Below are 20,770 nucleotides of genomic sequence, written 5' to 3' on the forward strand. Positions count from 1 at the left end.
TTATTATAAATATTTTTATTATATATTATTCCTCAAAAGGATAGGTACAATTCAGAGACAAATGTCACTGTAGGGCTACATTGTATATGACATTACATACATTATGTTTTGAAGTGTGCAGAAGTAGGGGTACATGGCTTCTAATTAAATGTCTGAAGGGGTACGAGACTGAAAAGTTTGGGATCCACTGGTGTAGATTATTCTACACACAGAGATACACTCATAGCTTTCAGACTAGAGAAATGAATGCCCACCCTTATATAAAAATTAGGGTATTTTTAATAGAATGATATTATAAGCGTATACAAAAAAGCTGAATGCGCAATCAATGAAAATACAGGAAATCATATTTAACAACAATAAATATAACTGAATGGGTAGTTATAATGTTCCTATGTGTTTCAGTAATTGAGTAGCCTTTCATATGATTAATTCACTAATTACCTAGTAAATCAAGAAGGCTACAAATTACCATATACACATTAGAGATAGACGATATATCGAGACTCAATATATATATATATCAAGTTTTCTATTTTGGCGATGCAAAAAATTACTATACATATATATATCATTTTGAATCAAAATACTTGTGTGAGAAGTCGCTGCTTTTGCTATTTCTCTGAAAGGCATGAAAAGCACAGTTGGATGGTTTTTTAGTGCATCCTAACCCAGACCTTCCCCTAAACAAGTCAAACTACAGGACTCACTCACACATGCTGTCCCTTACAGTAGAAAAAAACAAAAGTGGCACAACTTGTGCATCTGTTTGTTAATAAATGTGGCTGAGTGGTAATATTCATCTGACTTATTGGTCAGACTTAATTTGAATTAAAATTATCCAGATTTATACCATATATGGCCATTTTGAGAAAAAATATTGAGATATGAATTTTGGTCTATATCGCACAGCCGTAGTTTGTTTTTGCATTCACACTCATACAGCTTCAAAAATAACTGAGTTGAGAGGTTGCATTTGAAGATTAATATCACCTTTCTTCAACAGGGTGACCAACTCGAAGCAAGTGCTTGAAACCAACAGCAAAACCCAACAGCCGTGTGACAATGCCTAGTGTCTGTGTGTGTGTGTACCTGGCTGTGCTGAGCAGAGGGTGAGGAGAGCCCACCAGCTTCCTCACGTACATGGCCACGTTACTGAGCTCGTCGCTCAGCAGGCACCGCAGGCTCATGAAGGACGTCGGATAACCTACGATCTTCTCTGCGTCAGACACTACTTTACTCCAGCTAGAGGAGCCTGAACCGAGAAACAGACTCACAGCCAATCGTCCTCTGCTGCGGACCCCCGGCCCGGACAGCCGGGAGCATGTAGCTGTGAACATGTCCTCTCCCACTGACCGGATGGACTCCTTCACTACTGTAACCTGTCCAACGAGCTCTTACATCATCACACTAGCAACAATGAGGTCGCCCAAATTATTACCGGGGACAAACTTTTAAAAGTCCTTTTCTGTCTAAAGAATGTCACTGTAATAAGCACCGGTACTGTTTCACAACCCACAACCTGACACAGGGAGCCGCCATCTTTACACACGTAACAACTTCCGTCTTTCGTCATCACGCGCTTTGACCGCGCCCTCTCAATTCAATTCAAAACAGCTTTATTGGCACATAAATATGGAACTGCGCATGCACGACAAGCAAACACTGGGATTAATAGGTAAACATCAACCAGATATATGTGAAGAATGCAAAGTTACTGAAAATGTAAATATATTACTATCTTGTAAGAAGTATTAGAAAGAGAGACAAAAGCTAATGGAAAAGATCAGAAAGAGAAGGAAAAAATGGAGGATATATTAGGAACAATGAGTGTTAGTGGCTCACACGGAGCAGTGATTAATATCTTAAGGACACTGGACTATATAATGGAATATAAAGAACTTTTTTTTTTTTTACTAGTGAAATAATGTTGGTATAGGGCCCCTGATAGCACTCTGATACAGTAGGTGGCGATATGCTTCCCTCAAGATATGGATGCAACCGCCAGAAAACTAAAAGAAGAAGAATAAGAACGTAAACAAGCTTGATCATTCTGTTGATGTTAAAGAAACATTTAGACCTAAATAGACCTAAAAATTGCTCGGTAGGCACTTTCGGCCGATCCGGGCGAAATGAAATTTTTTCTGTATTTACCTTTATTATTGTTAGTTTCTTTTTTTGACTTGTGTAATTGTTTTAACAACTGTAAAGTGTCTTTCAGTTTTTTTTAAAAAGAGCTTATAAATAAAATGTATCATTATCATTGATGGGACAAGCGAGATTTCCGAGTGTGAAAAGGACAGTATGAGTTCTCACTTTGAAAAGGTAAATTTAATTATTTAATTATTTTTAATTCAATTCACAAATTTAAAGGAAGTACACAAGATGGACAGGCCGATAAGTGAAACTGCACTGTTTAGAGTATTGGTCATAGTTTAAAAAGTCAGGAAAAACCTGAATTTTCAGTTTGTGTGCAGCATTAGCTTTAGCAGCTAACTCCACGTTTCTGCAAAAAATCTTACAAGGAATCAACGGGAAAAATAATCTAAATCTCTGTCAGACTCATTGTCAGCCAAGGCGAGTTTATCTCTCTGGACCACTGAACTCAAGCACAATAACTGAACGAGAGTGTGAAAAGGCTTATTGCCAAAGCAAGTGTGACATAGAACAATGCAGACACAAAATAATAAATATTTAAAATAGCAACATTTGAGTTGTGCAAAACAAAACAATGAAACATAATAAAATAGAATAAATATAGGGTTTATATACAGTTTATTAACAAATACAGTACACCACCAAATACAATTCAACAACCAAAACGACATGAGGGAAAAGCACACAAAAGGAAAATATAAAAGAAAAGAAAATAACAACATTGTACAAGGTGTATGTTTTATAAATTTAACTTAATCAATTTTCTTGCATTGACATTTTCAATTTTATCTCGGAGTCTATCAAGAACATTTTAAAGCAGACCATGGCAGGTGGCATTTAGCAAATCTGCATTTGTGTATATAATGTTTTGTTATTATAATAAAAAAAAAATCAAAAATTGGTGTTTTTTATGTTTAAGGAAGATAACAAATTAAATATTTTTAAATGACCAGAAATCAATGTTTATATGATTATAAAAAAGGGAAATTATATAGAGATTTCCATATTACCAGTTTAAATCTTTTATTAATAAAATAATTTGATGGATAAATGTCATTTAGAATTTTGAAGTGGACTTCATATATACAGTATGGTTCCTCTTCACCCCACTTTTTTAAGAAAATGGGGAGCACACATATATTTTGACCTACTGTATCTTAACATTTAGATAAACATTATATAATATATATATATATATAAATGGCATAGAGGAGGTCTGTGCTCTCTGAGTGCTTTATATTTATTATTATACTATGTAGTGATGCTAATTGCACAATATCAGTACATTATTGGTATAAGCCAATATTGGCTTTAAAATTAGTTATCGTACATCGGCCATTCCGCTGATAAAATTTACAAATGAAATAAAAGGCTTTGCCTCCTTGATGAATCCATCGACGTCATACGTCGACACCGCCATTTTTGGAGGAGTGCCTGTAAACCAACAAGGGTAAAAGGCAGTCAACAAACTCTAAGAGATGAGGTTAATTAATAACAAGATTTATTTACTGAATTTATCGATTTCCAAAAGGTTTGATTTTTTTCATCATATACAGTAGCCATGACACAAAATTCTTGGATCTAGGTAAGTAGGTAATAACTGAAAACTAATAAATATGACATGGTGTATATAACAGAAGTTGAAGTAATTTTCTTATTTTGCACAAGAAATAATTACTGATGTAACTCCATTTCCAGCTTTGTCTTATGTCAGAAAACACAAGGTGGGAAAATACGTTAACGCTTTTTCTATCTGTGGCCAGAATAAACACTCACTAACGACCAGCGGGTCTCCTACGACCACTATTGGTGCTTCGGCATCCCTGGTCACATATCGCCCTGGACTTCATCACCTGTCTTCCACCCTCCGACGGGGGAGGAAGACAGTGGTTGATCTGACTGTGGTTGATCGTTTTCCTAAAATGTCCCATTTCATTCTGCTGCCTAAACTCTCCTCTGCCAAGAAAACCACAAACTTCTTCTTCAGCATGTGGCCCATCTTCACGGATTTCTCAGGGATGTAGTTTTAGACCATCATTTGCTTCCAGGTTCTGGAAAAAGTTCCATGCCCTTGTTGTCAACCGATCACCACCTGGAGGTGAGCTGGCTCTGCTGGCAGGGGAGGAAGCCTGTCAAACCTGGCAGGCCCAAACGTGTTGTGAGAGTCTGTTGGGAACATCTGGTGGATCCCTCTGTCAGTGGGGTCTTTCAATCCCACCACCGGATGAGCTTCTCCCAGATCCCGAGGGAGGTGGGAGACATGGAGTCTGAGTGGACCATGCTCTCTTCCTCCATTGTCGATGCGGCCATTCGCAGCTGTGGCCGTAAAGTCTCTGGTGCCTGTTGCGGCGGCAATCCCCGAACCCGGTGGTGGCACACGGAAGTAAGGAATGCCGTCGAGCTGAAGAAGGAGGCCTACCTGGCCTTGGCCTTGTTGGCTGGTAGGACTCCGGAAGCAGCTGAGAGGTACCGGCAGGCCAAGCGTGCTGCAAGCCAAGCGTGCTGTAGCCTACGCGGTCACAGAGGCAAAAACTCGGGTCTGAGAGGAGTTCGGTGAAGCCATGGAGGAACACAATCGGTCGGCCTCGAAGAGATTCTGGCAAACCGTCCAGCGCCTCAGGAGGGGGAAGCAGTGCTTCACCAACACTGTTTACAGTGCAGGGGGGAGCTGCTGACCTCAACTGGGGATGTTGTCAGGCGTTGGAAGGAGTACTTCGAGGGTCTCCTCAATCCCACTGCCACGTTTTCCGATGAGGAAGTAGAGGCTGGGGACTCAGAGGCTGACTCGCCCATCACCCGGGCTGAAGTCACCGAGGTGGTTGGAAAGCTCTTCGGGGGCGGGTGTCCGGGGGTGGATGAGATTCGTCCTGAGTACCTTAAGTCTCTGGATGTTGTAGGACTGTCTTGGTTGACACGTCTCTGCAACATCGCGTGGCAGTTGGGGACAGTGCCTCTGGATTGGCAGACCGGGGTGGTAGTCCCTCCCTTTAAGAAGGGGGATTGGAGGGTGTGCTCCAACTACAGAGGTATGACACTCCTCAGCCTCCCCAGCAAGGTCTACTCCAGGGTACTGGAGAAGAGGATCTGGCCGATAGTCGAACCACTGATTCAGGAGGAACAATGCAGTTTTCGTCCCGGTCGCGGCACACTGGACCAGCTCTATACCCTTCATCGGGTACTCGAGGGTTCATGGGAGTTTGCCCAACCAGTCCACATGTGCTGGATCTGGAGTAGGCATTCGACCATGTCCCTTGTGGTGCCCTGTGGGGGGTGCTCCGGGAGTATGGGGTCCGGGGCCCTTTGCTAAGGGCTGTTCGTTCCCTGTATGATCGCAGCAGGAGCCTATCGCCCCAGGGTCCCCACAGAATGGCTGGAGGAGGTGTGTGTGGATCGGGAGGTCTAGCATCTCTGCTGAGACTGCTGCCTCCGCGACCCGGCCCTGGATAAAGCGGAAGAAAATGGATGGATGGATGAATGGATGGGTTGATTGACTTTTTGGGCCACCTCATTTACCCATCCTACCACCAAACACAATAAGATAGCAATCACATGCTATTCAAAGCTGTGCAAACCTGTTTTTTTTGTTTTTTTAAAAAAGTTAAAGTTGACTAATACCTAAAGTTAAAGTTGACTAATACCTAAAACTTTTAGAAAATGTTTAAAGTTCCATTTAAATGTGGTTCCCACAGGTCAAACGTAGTCGAGGAGATTCATTACCTGTACACTTTTGAAAAAAAATATATCTGTCGTTTATTTCTCTGCTGGTTAATGCAGATCAAAACCACAAATTTAAATGTACATTTATGAAAAGAAGCAATGATTTGAATGTCCAACAGTATGGAGAAAAATCACAAATTTGTTACTGTAATCTAGTCAGAACATTGAAAAACAGGTTACTTTGGTTTGAACTTGTGTAACACAATATAACAATGTGATGATGCCTTTGCAGCAACAGTGGTTTAACAATGCTTTCATTGAATTCTCCTTCTCTGCTTCGTGCTGGACATGAAGGAAAAGTCTGTCAAGGACAGTTAACACTCTGGCCTTACAAACCACTGTTGCACTGCAGTCCCTTTTAGCTTCATAAAACTACACATTTCTATTATTCCCTCCTCTAGGAATGTAGAGGCAGCATTTAAACAGATCTAATAGTTGCTTTTAGCTTGTTATGGATTGCAGTTTAGTGCCAGAGAGGGATGTGATACTGAATCGCAGAGCTGTGAGTGGAGGAAAAGATTAAAGGAGCTGTTTTATGTTGCTGGTTAGCATGCGGTAGCAGTGCTGTAACATTCACCGGACCCCTGACCCAGCATCATGGTCTTATTTATGTTATTTCATATTCACTTGAGCTGAAAAGGTTTTATCAAGAGTAAGTACCGGTATGTAAGTATGCTTTGCCCACAGTTAGTCAAATACAAGCATGGCAGTTTTTTTTTCTTTTCCAAAAATATCGTCTCATATAGTTATCGTGAGCTCAATATTGTATATCATCCTTTCCCATGAACTTTGTATATCGTCCCACCTCTGATATTTAAATTTTTCTTTTGAAAAAAATAATACATCATTTTATTTTATTATGTTTATTATATTACATTATACCAGGGAATAGCTTTCCAAAATTGTCCAATCTGGCCCAAGCTACAATGGTAGTCTGCATGCGTGGCATGTGATGAAAAAAAGCCCCAGTTTATACTGACTACTGGGCATCGCTATTGCTGAAGAAGTCTGCAATGTCTCAGGAAAGGACACATCCCTCTAGGGCAGAAAAACAAAAAAAAAGTAAGGTGGATGAGGGAAATAAAGAAAAAAGGTACTTTTGCACAAATAATTTGATTATTTTGTGGTGTGTACTGCTCATATAGCTGCTAGGAATCATCCTTGCCCTTGCAAGTTATCATTACACCTCACATTTTCGACATGGCAAGTGACATGAAACAAGTGTTTTACAAAGCTCTTTAAGCAGTGCTCAAGAGGCTCATCATTTTTTAGTTTTGGTTTTAACTATGGGCTTTCACTGCTCTGGTACTCTTCCTCAGGTAAAATAAGATCAGTGTGCGCTTCAACGAATCAAAAAGTGACAATATATATTTCAGTCGGTATCACTATTTCAAATAGCCAGTGGGGTGATAAGTTGAGGCACCAGGTGGCAGCTGCAAGTGCTTACCTCAAATGCCAATGTTCTCTGTTTTTCCCTGATAATACAGAAACAATGCATACATTTCAAATGTTATTACTAAAAATGGGCATTATATAAGACATATGAGCCAAAGACTGTATTAAAAGAAGTCACTATTTGAGCATTTCAAATTAATCCAAGCATTACAGATAAATTCATTGTTTTAATAAGAAGAAAGATAAACATTAACGGCTATATATATAATCTATTAAAAAATAATTAACATTTGGGTAATACTGTACAGATGTATATACTGGCAATTAATCTCTGAATGATTTGCACCTGGTTATACCACATGACCACATGTTATGTGTCATTATTTTGTGAAAGAGGGCCAGGGAAAAAAAGAAAGCTTCATCATCAAGTAGTCTCACATAAAGTAGCTGCCAGGTCCTCAAATTCAGCTCTGTTCCACACGGTTTTAAAAGACAGCCTTGTGCTCACACACTGTGTGAACAGCACAATTGATAACGTTCCAAAGTGGACAATGTTGCTCCTCATAGCCATTGTCCCACTGACTGACCACGCCACACAAGCTGGGCTTCCATAGGTAGCCCATTTCTGCCAGCTAAAAAAAACTAATATGAGATACCTTCATGTTATTTTTTAACTGGCAGAAATGGGCCATACCTAGGGGCGAAAACATCAGTGCCCCAAGACCCTAATACTGCAACATTGATTTGCCATATATTTATAAATTTGCCATGGCAACTGTACACGATTGGCTATTTGGCTGCACTGCTGGGGCCCCATGACATAAATGATGCAAGTCTGTCTGTGTAAATTCATCCCTTTTATCAAGAGGGCAGGGGTGGAGATTACAGCATCAGACCAATCACAAACATATAGAAACTGTAGAGCAATTTACGTCACAATTGAGGAATGATTCTTTAAAAATATGAAGAATTAAAATCCATAATTTGGACCAAAAACAACTCTGTTGCTGCAGAAAAAGCAGGAAGAAAGGAACACAGACAGGAAGGTGCTGACACTGGTAATGTATAAAAGTGTGAGATTATCCAATATTAAAGAGTAACTAAACCCATGCTTTCTCCTGACCTGCTATTAGGAGGGAAATTAAAAAAAATGCCTTGATTATGGGCGGGGCTCCTAGAGGAGTTAAGACATGCCCAGTGTATACTATAAAATATTTAATAAACAATCTATGCTATGCTAAATAGCTACTCATTACTCAATATACCTCTCTATTCACATCTCAATCCAACCTACTCACTACAGCAATGTAGAGCCCACAGGTGCCAATTTTTATAAAAGGGGCGGGGCTAACAGTCCTTGTTCTCAGCCAATAACAAAAATCAGTTGTAACATCTGGGTTTCAACCCAAAGAGGGCAGTCACTCTGACATTTTACAACTAAATGTGCCCATAGATTGTAAAAAGAATGGACGGGACAAGGTCCCCGGTGGAGTCGAGCTTTTATATTTAGAGCTCCCCCTGCTGACTGGCTGCAGTATTGGTCATAAACCCCGCCTCCTCAACGATAACAGATGGGATGTGGGTCAAACTGTTAAGTTAAAATACTTGTCACATGATTTTTTTTTTCCAAACTCTGCTGTGATCATTAGCTATTATCGCCCTACATTGTGTTATAGTGCTCATTTTTCTGTGAAGTTTGTTTTAAACTAGTTATTTGAGGTTGAAAAACGGGATTTTACATCATTTATGACGATGATTGACAGCTGAAGATCATGCGTAGCTCTCTTTGTGAATAGCAGTTATGTCGTGAAGTAAAGTCGAGACGTCATTTAACTTTTACGTTCAGTTTTTTCGTCTTTTTTGAGCTGTCAAAATAAGTTGTTCTGCAGTAAACTGTTCTAAGCCGTTGGTAGAATTTCTCAAAGTGAGGCTCATGGCTGTGATTTTAATTATTTTATTCATCTTCACGCTACTATTATCATACTGGTTACAGGATGGGACAGAGCTCGGAAAAGTTATAAAAGTGAGCCTTCAAAAATACAAGTGGCCTATAATGATGCACTGAGAATACTGTTAAAAATGCCTAGAGGGACTAGTATCAGTGAAATCTTTGTAACTGCCCGTGTGAACACTCTCCAAGCTGTACTGAGACATCTAATGTCTAGATTACCTCTAATCGCGCTAACTTCCGGGATTTAATCAGTGTGTGCTCTCCTACAAAGCTCGCCAGAGCTTAATCACTATGGCAATTAATGCTGAACAGTTAACCTGGTCGTGACCAGGTTTTGTTCTGGCTTGGATTTTAGCGAGTCCTAAAGCCCTGCCTGATGACCAAGCAGTTCTCTTAGAAAACGACCTGCCTATTGTTAGATGATCCTAGTTTGTGCAGATCTGACTGCTGAGTTTATAAAGAAGATTAGTAATTATAAATGCAATCCTTTCATTTATCGATGACATCCTTTAGGAAAGATATAGATTTATATCTAATGGACTGGGTTAGAGTCAGCTGATGAAGCCTGTGTGCACGGACAGCTGAAGTAATTAATTAATTAATTAATACGCTGGGGCTGACATTATCAGCAGGAACATGCACAATGTGCTCACATCCCAGTGTGTGTGATAGAGGTCTACTTGAATAGAAACACGTGTTAAAACAGCAGAGGGCGCTATATATTATCCTTCTCTTGTCCAAATGCTGAGGCGGCGGGTGGAATCTGCTACTACTTTCTTTCTGGCCGCCTTCTACTCTTAAACATGTTCATAAATGATTCCTTACCCCTTTTGCACTGAAAGACTATCTGTAATATTACATGAATATCTGTAAAAGTCACATTTTTCTATTAGCTCTGTCTGCTAGCATAGCATCTCTTCTTCACTGCACAGATTAGCTGCATGCCAATTGACCACTGGGTTACCAGTACCCTCTGCTGGTCCAAACAAATATCTGACGTAAATACAATGCAGACTGTTTTTTTTTTTGTTTTTTTAAGGTCCAATTGTTAAGGCACAAAATACATTTTCAGTTGCACTTTTAGAAAGAAAAAGAACTATTGTGCAGTTTTGCATTGTTTACTATAGAACCAGAATTTAAATTAATAGGCTTCTTCTTCATTTGTATTATTCCTTTATTTATTTCATTCAAGATTTATTTTTAGTTAAATTGCATTGTTCTGAAAAGGGATTTTTTTGACAATTAAAAATAAAAAGAAAATAGTACAGTATTTTCTGTTTTTCCCAAAAAAATAAAGGAATATTCTTCAATCATTATTTGCCTACAGTCCCATTTTGTAAAATAAATCGTGAGAGAATCGTATTGTGAACCCAGTATCATGAATCAAATCGCATCGGTAGTTGAGTGAATCGTTACATCCCTAACTTTTACGCATTCACAGTCAGCAGCTATCTGGAGCAATTAAAAAGGAAATCTCTGCTGTCTGTGAGCCTTTACAGCGAAAGATAATTGCTCACGATCAAACCATTGCTAACCTCGAAGACACTGCTACTGACCACCACTTTTGACAGTAACTAGTACTGTAACGCAATATTTTTCGAAAGAAATAACGCCGTTACCGTTACAATATGGTGCGTTTGTCCGTTACTTTGCTAGCTGCAGTGTACTTCCTGTTTACAGTGGCGCTACATATTGCGGGACACCGTGCCAAACACGGTAAAACAGTAGAAGAAGAAACATTTTGTGGCCAAGAAGCGAGCTGCTTTTGCTAAAGTCAAGAAGGAGCTTCACTCGTGTCCTGGTGTAAAATTCTGACTTTTCTACCCAGCTGTACTGCGTATTACTCCTTCGAACAGACAAACTCACAGATTTGAAGACCCAACATTGGCTATTGACTTTGTGCAGAAACACTTAAAAACGGTGGTGGTCCCAGATTCTGTTTGAGGTTAGATGACTGGTTGAGGTAAACATTTTGCACTGACGTTGTAATGTATGCGTGTGTGTGTGTATATATATATATATTTGTTGTTATTTATTTATTGTTATTATTGTTTTTTTCTTACTAATTTCTCTTTAGACTGCAATTTTACAGGGGTCTTGTTTTGTTTCTATTTTATTTACTTTTTGTTTTATTTTATTTATTTTCTCATGGTTTAGAACAAGGTGTCATAAATGTTATTTATTTATTTTTACTCTGTTTCACATTCCATTTGGAGGGGTTTATAGTTAAATCTTCCTCCAGAGCCTTTTAAAGGCTAGGTTATGGGTGTTTTGGGGTGGAGTGGGCGTCGTGCATCCCGATTGGGGGGATGCTTCTGCGAGAGTTCTGATGTTCTGTGTTTTTGTTTTATTTTGTTTTGTGTTTACACACCTACCTTCCCTCTTGATTTATTTTTTTCTTTTACATTGTCAACCACTTGTCCAGGTTAGCCTCCATGCAACCCTACAGTTTAAAATAAAGATGTTATGCTCTCTTCAATAGGACAGGACCTCCGGTTTACCAGCTTTAATTTCAAGGTACTCAATAACCCCATTAAAGACAGTAAAGTGCTTCATCACCTTCAGCAACTTGGAGCTTGCGTTATTTTTTTGCAAGAAACCCATCTTCGGAATGTAGATCATCTGAAATCTTTTTCCGGTAAGGCCAGGGGCATAGCTATTCTTTTACATAAATCTGTTCCCTCTGTTTCAGACCAGATTATCTCTAATGCTAACGGTAGGTACGTTATTGTCACTGGGACAATTTTGGGTTTTCGTGTTGCACTAGCTAATATTTACGCGCCGAACACAGACTAAGAATCCTTCTTTAAGCGTTTATTCTGCTCTATACCAGATATGTCTCCGCATTTTCTGATATTGGGTGGAGACTTTAACTGTTGGCTTGATCCTATTTTAGACCGCTCCTTTGCAAGACCAGCTGTCGCTTCATATTCAGCAAAAGTGATTCAGTCCTTTATGGACAAATTCTATGTAACTGATTCATGGCATTTTTTAATCCTTCTAAAAGACAGTATTCTTTTTTTTCGCCCGTACACTGTACATTCACCCGCATAAATTTATTTCTAGTTGACAATTGATTATTTTCATCTATAACCACATGATGCTATTGTTCTCTCTGATCATGCGCCACTAGTTATGGACATCAAACTGAGCATGTTGTCAACTGAACGTCCACTGTGGAGATTAAATGTGCGTTTATTATCGGACAATAATTTTGTTAATTTTGTCTCTGGACAAACTGATTTTTCTTAAACACTAATAGAACCCCAGGTGTCTCTGCTTCTCTTCTTTGGGGGTCGTTTAAAGCATATATAAGGGGAGAAATTATTTAATATATACATCATGAGAATAATGTGAGGCATGAAAAACTGCGTAATTTGAGACAGCAAATCACCTTCTCCGAATTTGTATAAGGATCGTGTTTCACTACAATCAGACTTTGACACTATTATGACTTACCGCACTACTGAACTTATGCTTCAATCAGGTACTCATTTTTTTTTAACATGGTGATAAGGCCGGTAAATTGCTGGCACACCAAACCCGACAGGTATCTGCCTCTCGCCAAATAACCAAAATCTAAACAGCTCAGAATGTAACAACTGATCCTTCAGAAATTATTTCGACCTTTAAAACATTTTATAACTCGCTATACACATCTGAATGCACTCCTACAGATGACAATTTTGACTGTTTTTTTCTCTGGTTTAACTCTTCCCACTCTTACTCAGGAAACTGCTGCTAAATTGCTCTTGCTGAACTTAATTCTGCCATACACTCTCTTCAGGGCAGGAAATGTCCAGGCCCCGATGGCTATTTGGTAGAGTTTTACAAAATATTTGAAGATGAAATTGCTCCTTTGCTATTGGACATGTATAACGAATCATTTATTTTCAGAGCTTTACCCAAACGCTTAATCAGGCCACAATTTCTGTTTTTTTGAAGAAGGGAAGTGACCCCCTTAATTGCTCATCCTACCGCCCCCTAAGTCTTTTAAATGTAGATTTCAAACTGCTATCTAAGGTTCTTGCTACACGCCCTGAGTCTTATTTATCTACTCTCATTAGTCCGGACCAAACAGGTTTTATTCAAAACAGACATTCTTTTTCTAATTTTAGGAGACTATTCAATATAATCTACGACATCTCATTGGATAATTCACAGGAAGCACTTATTTCGTTAGATGCCGAAAAGGCATTTGACTGCGTGGAATGGCCCTATTTGTTTTACACAGTCAAAAAATTTGGTTTAGGAAATATTTTTTTTTTTAGCTTGGATCAAACTACTTTACTCTAATCCGTTAGCCTTGGTTAGGAAAAACACAACTTATTCTGATTACTTCCGCCTTTATCGTTCGACAGGACAAGGATGCCCACTCAGCTCTCTTCTATTTGCATTGGCTATTGAGCCTTTAGCGATTGCAATACGTTCCAATCACAAAATCACAGGCATATGTAGATATGGTTTGGAGGCAAAGGTGTCCCTATATGCTAATGATTTACTCTCATACGTATCAGACAGAAAAACATCAATCCCCGCTGCTCTACGTCAACTCACGGACTTTGGTCAGCTATCAGGTTATAAGCTTAATTTAAATAAAAGTGAGCTTTTTCCTCTTAATTCAGCTTGTCATGTTTCTTCTTTGCGTAGTTTCCCCTTTAAAGTAGCCTGTGACAGCTTTACACATCTTGGAAGCCAGGTTCCTCACAAACCGGAGAACTTGTTGAAAACCAATTTTTCCGCTTTAATGTTGAAAGTAAAAGAGGATTTTGAACGATGGTCGCTGCTCAAACTGTCTTTAGTAGCACGTATTAAATGTGTAAAAATTAATCTTCTGCCTCGCTTTTTGTATTTGTTCCAGCGTATCCCCCTTTTTCTACCCAGCTCTTTTTTAGTCAAGTTGATGCACTCATCTCAGAATTCCTTTGTCCAAACATTGTTTAAAAAGGCCTAAATTGTTGGGAGGGATGGCTTTGCCAAATTTTAGATACTATTATCGGGCCATTAACAATAGAACTCTTAAATATTGGCTTCAGCCTGAGACATCTTCCTCCCCAGACTGGTTAACCATGGAGAGGAACTCTGCTAAACTGGTTTCTCTTGCGGCTTTGCTTTACTCGCCTATCCAGTGTCCAACAATAAAGTATACTCAAAATAAATCTGTTAAAATATCTCTCAAAGTTTGGATACAATTCAAACGGTATTTTGTTCTGCAACTTTACTCACATAATGCTGCTTTAGCAGCTAACCACTTTTTTCTTCCTTCTCTCACTGATAAAGCATTTTTGGTTTGGTACACGCATGGTATACAGTCATTTAAAGAGCTTTTTGTTGATGGTGTTTTTGCCTCCTTCCAGCAGATTTCGTCCTGAGTTCTCACTCCCAAAGCAACATTTTTTCAGATACTTGCAAGTCCATAGTTTTGTTCAAAGTAATTTCCCTACATTTCCTAACTTGCCTGAGGATTCCCTTTTGGATTATTGGCTTTGGCCCACTCCTAACTTGAAAGGATCAATTTCTCTTATATATGATGGGATATAGTCAATACGTTCCAACACCTTTGGCTCAATTAAAGCTCTTTGGGAGCGGGATTCAGGGGAGAGCATATCCAAATGCTAAAGCGGGTTCATAAGTCCTCTGTATGTGCAAAACATTGTCTTATACAATGTAATCTTCTTCATCGAGTTATCTACACAAAATCTTGCCTATCTAAAATATATCCTAATGTCTCACCAATGTGTGACAGATGCCAACATTCTCCAGGGAATCTTATACACATGTTTTGGCTATGTCCACAATTATTTAACTACTGGACTGACATTTTTGGCGTTATTTCTAAAGTGATTGGCAGGACAATAAACCCAAATTCCATGAGTGATTTGTTTTGGAATATTTGTTGGACCATTTTCCCTCTGTACCTCACATGGTAATTCTCTTGCTTTTATGACCCTTCTAGCTAGGAGGGTCATTTTGTTGAATTGGAAATCTCTGCAACCTCCCTCTGTTGCTCGCTGGCTTAGGGACGTTTTATATTTTGTCAAACTTGAGAAAATACGCATGACACTTCATGACTCTTCTGACAGATTCATTCAGACTTGGAATCCCTTGTTTATGTTACTTAAAGGAACGAACTTCCCTTCTGTACCGGATTAACTTTTTCTTTTTTCTGCAATACTTGTTTTGCTTATCTAAATGGGGGTGTCGTATATCTTTCTTTGTATCTTTTTTTATTTATTTTTTTATTTTTGGACATGCTTGTAGTTGGTTGGTGTGTTTTTGTTTTGTTTCTATTTATTTTGTTCTGTGTGTGTGCTTTAAGGAGATTGTACCAGTATTCATTGTTCCTCTGTATTTGATCTTCATGTTTGTATGAAAATGCTGTACAATTTCTGCAAAACTTTAAATAAACAAAGTTTGGGGGGAAAAAAAGAAAGTTCTGCCTCCTGCTGTGCACTGCACTGACAGTGTGGGTCTTCACTGTCATCATGGATTTATATTCATTATATTTGTTTACGTGGTGTAGTATACATGGGGTCACGCTCACGCTGCGCATGGTCCATCACATCGCTGCCTTTTCTTTTTTAAAGCTTTTTTGGCTGAGATTTGTGTGAGTGTCTCGCCACTTCCGCGTTCTTCTTCTTCTTCTTCTGTTTTAATTGTGACGCTTCAGAGTTCATCTTTTTCTTCTAATTTGTACGTTGCATTTCCAGAAACAAGACCCTGACGTGTCGTGTATGGACGTACAGTGTGAGCAGTCAGGTCGTGTCAGAGTGTCGGTCTGTAAAATGTGAGAATATGAATCGTGAGTGGCACAATTTGAGCTGGAGCTGAGTACAACGATTGAAAAAAATCGCACATTGTCTGCCCATGGTGATTTAGCCTGGTAAATTAGCCAGTGTCGTAGTACAGCACACAATGATAACATCCTGGAAGTTAGCGCGATAAGAGGAAATCCAGCTTTGCAGTGTAGGCCCCAAAAACGCACAAATCGACAACAAAAATGCAGAAAATGACAGAAAAATACACATAATTACTCCAATAACACACAAAATGATTAAAAACGGAAAAACTACAAAACTGATAAAGACAAAAAAAGGCAAAACCCTTTTCCCCCCTTTATCAATGCTCAGATGTGATTGGTCATTATTCTGATAATGCTGACATGAATGATGATAATGTGGCCCTCGGAAAAGATACAATCAAATTTTTGTGGCCCCCGCTGTGATAGAGTTGTCCATTCCTGCACCAGAGCCTATATATGACGATTCTGCACCAGAATCAGAATCAGCTATACTTTATATATCCCAGGGGGAAATTGCTTCACACTGACCTGAGGTTCTGATCAGGTGACATTGGCCTCAGGACTAGAACCTGGTGGTACTGGACCTGTCAGCAGCCCTGGCTAGACGAGACTGCCCTGATTGAAGATAACGGAGAGAATATATATATATAAAGCTTCTCACTGATCTTCAACACGTCAGCTAATGTTTCAGCGGAGGCCCCTCCCCCTGTCTCCTTTTCTCCCCTCACTCAACCTCTCTGTTCTCCTCTGGTTCTACAGAGGCGGTCACCACTGGAGCAGGGACCATAGTGGTCGTGGTACTGGTGCTGGTGGTGGGGACACAGCTCGGAGAACATGGCTGTCTGCGCAACCGGGCTCCACAAGCCTTCGTCACAGTCACAAGGACCGCGGAGAGGCTGCAAACCCGGCTGGAGACAGTGAACAGCTGCCCTGACGCACGCACGGTCGCGCATTGCCTCTCACACGTCCTCACCGCAAATATTGACACAAGTGTCAGAGAGGAAGCATCATGGCAGAGATGGAGAAAGAGGGCAGACCGCCGGAAAATAAAAGAAGCAGAAAACCAGCTCATCCAGTGAAACGGGAGATCAACGAGGAGATGAAGGTAAACCACCTGCATGTCGTTACGCGTGTGTGTGCGTGTGTCCTCTGTGGGAATGTGGGCACACTGTGCTGACATCCACATCCACTAAGGCGTGATTTATTATGTATATTGTTGTTTTTAAATACAAACTTATTTAGTTATATCCTGTGTGTTTAAGCTATAGGGAAACCTGCTCTGCTTGCACAATAGATACATCATGTGCTCCAATCCGCGTGAAGTTTCCATTGATGTGATGAGTCTCCTCCTGTCTGTGCCATAAACATAAACAGCCTGTTCTGTTTGTGCGTGTGCACATAAACTGAGCTCGTGGAAAACCCGGCGCGTCATTGAAGGCGTCAACAGCGCGTGTCCACTACTATTAATACTCTACAGTACACTACTATTAATACTATTAATACTCTACAGTACACTACTATTAATACTATTAATACTCTACAGTACACTACTATTAATACTCTACAGTACATACTATTAATACTCTACAGTACACTACTATTAATACTATTAATACTCTACAGTACACTACTATTAATACTATTAATACTCTACAGTACATACTATTAATACTCTACAGTACATACTATTAATACTCTACAGTACACTACTATTAATACTCTACAGTACATACTATTAATACTCTACAGTACACTACTATTAATACTCTACAGTACACTACTATTAATACTCTACAGTACACTACTATTAATACTATTAATACTCTACAGTACATACTATTAATACTCTACAGTACACTACTATTAATACTATTAATACTCTACAGTACACTACTATTAATACTCTACAGTACACTACTATTAATACTCTACAGTACACTACTATTAATACTCTACAGTACACTACTATTAATACTATTAATACTCTACAGTACACTACTATTAATACTATTAATACTCTACAGTACACTACTATTAATACTATTAATACTCTACAGTACACTACTATTAATACTATTAATACTCTACAGTACACTACTATTAATACTCTACAGTACACTACTATTAATACTCTACAGTACACTACTATTAATACTATTAATACTCTACAGTACACTACTATTAATACTCTACAGTACACTACTATTAATACTATTAATACTCTACAGTACATACTATTAATACTCTACAGTACATACTATTAATACTCTACAGTACATACTATTAATACTATTAATACTCTACAGTACACTACTATTAATACTATTAATACTCTACAGTACATACTATTAATACTCTACAGTACATACTATTAATACTATTAATACTCTACAGTACACTACTATTAATACTCTACAGTACACTACTATTAATACTATTAATACTCTACAGTACACTACTATTAATACTATTAATACTCTACAGTACACTACTATTAATACTCTACAGTACACTACTATTAATACTATTAATACTCTACAGTACACTACTATTGATACTACGGCGCGCAGAGAGAGGGGGCAGCCGGTGGGTGTAATAATTAGTCAAAATGAGTGGGAGAAACGCTCATTGTGTGTGTGTGTGTGTGTGTGTGTGTGCGTGTGTGTGTGTGTGTGTGTGTGTGTGTGAGTGTGTGGATGATGACGATCAGATACCCAGTGGCAAAGAATCCAGATGTGCGTCTTTTACGCACCAGCCGTCAAACACTGTTATTGTCCTTTATCATCCAGACCCACGTTGTTCCTGCTCTTTGTGCGTCTCTCATATCCGAGCTGTGGAGCAAGACAAGTGCTCCTGGCATTCCTCTATCTATCTGTGTGTGTGTGTGTGTGTGCCCGCTTTGTCCACATCCCATTGTTGGTACATCTCAAAACGGAAGAGACAGGCGCAGGTGGTCATCATCACACCTGCTCCTGCACCCGTTGCTAATTGTTCTAAACGAGCCGATTTCAGAGGAAAAACGAGGGTTTTGGTCTTTGAGCGAGTCCTGAAACAACCTTTGAATATAGGCTTTCCCCCTCCCCCCCTACACACACACACACACACACACACACACGCACGCACACGCACACACACACACACACACACACACACACACACACACACACACACACACACACACACACACAGTTGTTTCATGTGTTTTGGTTTTTCTGTAAAAAAAAAAACCACAAAAAAAAGCGTACATTATGAATTTTAATGATGGCACTGGGTGCTTTGTTTGGGCACTGCTGTGAGGGATGCCCACATTTTCCCCACGTGACCATTATTAGCATTTGATTGAGCTCATATTTAGTCCTATTTATTACATGTTGGATGTAGCGCTGCACAATTATGGTCAAAATGATAATCACGATTATTTTGATCAATGTCGTAATCTTGATTATAATCACAGTTATTTTCGGAAAAATCTATTTTTTATTACACACAGCAAAATGACACTATTAATAAGAATTATAATATTTAAATTGAATAAATACACTATCACAGAGGGCAGAACCCAAATTTCAAATGTAAATATTGCCGCCGATCAGGTTAATTTAATCATGGCAACCAAAATCGTGATCACGATTAAAATTTGATTAATTGTGCAGCCCTAGTTGGATGTTTTTTGTTTTTTTACTGTAAGATACCCAATGCAGTGAGAAACAGTGAACATACATGTTATTATTGACATTTATAATCTATTGACTTCTTGTGAGAATGAATGGGTTGTAGGAATAGAGCTGGGCAATACATCGAGTTTTCTATTTTGGCGATATAGAAAATGACAATATCGCCTATATATATATATAATTATTTTTTTAAACTTTTTTTTATACAACCACACAGTACAAATCACATCATAAAATAATTTAATGTTATTCATAGAGTGCATATTTCTGAGATATATATTTATAGCTTATTTTGTATGAAAATACTAGTTTTAGGAGTCGCTGCTTTTGTTGCTTCTCAGAACAGCGTGAAAAAGCACAGTTAGATGATCACTGAGTGCATCCTTACCCCGACCTTCATCTAAACAAGCCACACTACAGAACTCACTCACACGTGCTGTCCCTTAGAGAAGAAAATGACTAAAGTGACACATATTGTACAGCTGTTTGTTAATAAATGAGCCTGTGTGGCATTTATCATCAGCAAATTCAACTCCTTCTGTCTTTCTGGTAAGACTTTATTGAGTTAAAAATATCGAGATTAATATTGTATATTGTCAATTTGAGAAAAATATTGAGATATGAGTCTTGGTCCATATCGCCCAACCCTAGGTAAGATGATAGGCCGAGTTCACCACAACGCTGGACATACTTGCATAAATATTCTGGGTAAAACATTTTCAAGGAACATAAATAAGAAAATTAAGCATCACGAGATCTTGAGTGTGACATTGAATTTATACAATAGTTCTACAAGGGCATTTTATTAGTCAGCCGTATTAAGCGACAAGAGATTATGAATTAATATGTACCAATTTTTTTGGCTCAAGCCAACACAAACAGCTCCACAACTGGAAAGGAGACAAGGCTGTTGCCAGGCAACACATAAACATTTCTTACACACAAGCGTGCTCCTCTGTGTTTGCATATTACTGCTACTTTGTATAATTTAAAATCACCTGGTTTGCGCTGAGGTATCCTGGCCTCTTTCCTTCTCTTCATCCTCCACTGAGTCTGGTGACTACTCATAATTTA

General features: G+C 38.9%; 2 protein-coding genes across 9 annotated transcripts in view; one reads left to right on the forward strand and one right to left on the reverse strand.

Annotated features, from left to right (window-relative positions):
* The window catches only part of pdss2 (prenyl (decaprenyl) diphosphate synthase, subunit 2), a 34,432-nt gene extending 32,872 nt beyond the window's left edge, over positions 1–1,560 (reverse strand). For both annotated transcript variants that reach the window (XM_028438906.1, XM_028438905.1), the window contains exon 1: positions 1,093–1,560. In XM_028438906.1, the coding sequence (XP_028294707.1) occupies positions 1,093–1,340 (248 nt within the window). In that variant the 5' untranslated portion in view covers positions 1,341–1,560. The remainder of the gene's footprint in view (positions 1–1,092) is intronic.
* A 15,195-nt stretch (positions 1,561–16,755) lies between these two features.
* sobpa (sine oculis binding protein homolog (Drosophila) a) overlaps positions 16,756–20,770 on the forward strand; it is an 81,894-nt gene continuing 77,879 nt past the window's right edge. For 6 of the 7 annotated variants that reach the window (XM_028437940.1, XM_028437942.1, XM_028437941.1 and 3 more), the window contains exon 1: positions 16,756–17,127. In XM_028437940.1, coding sequence (XP_028293741.1) covers positions 17,032–17,127 — 96 coding nt within the window. In that variant the 5' untranslated portion in view covers positions 16,756–17,031. The remainder of the gene's footprint in view (positions 17,128–20,770) is intronic. The other variant, XM_028437947.1, reaches the window with a different exon arrangement.

Source organism: Gouania willdenowi, chromosome 22, assembly GCF_900634775.1.
Source record: "Gouania willdenowi chromosome 22, fGouWil2.1, whole genome shotgun sequence".
Classification (NCBI taxonomy): domain Eukaryota; kingdom Metazoa; phylum Chordata; class Actinopteri; order Blenniiformes; family Gobiesocidae; genus Gouania; species Gouania willdenowi.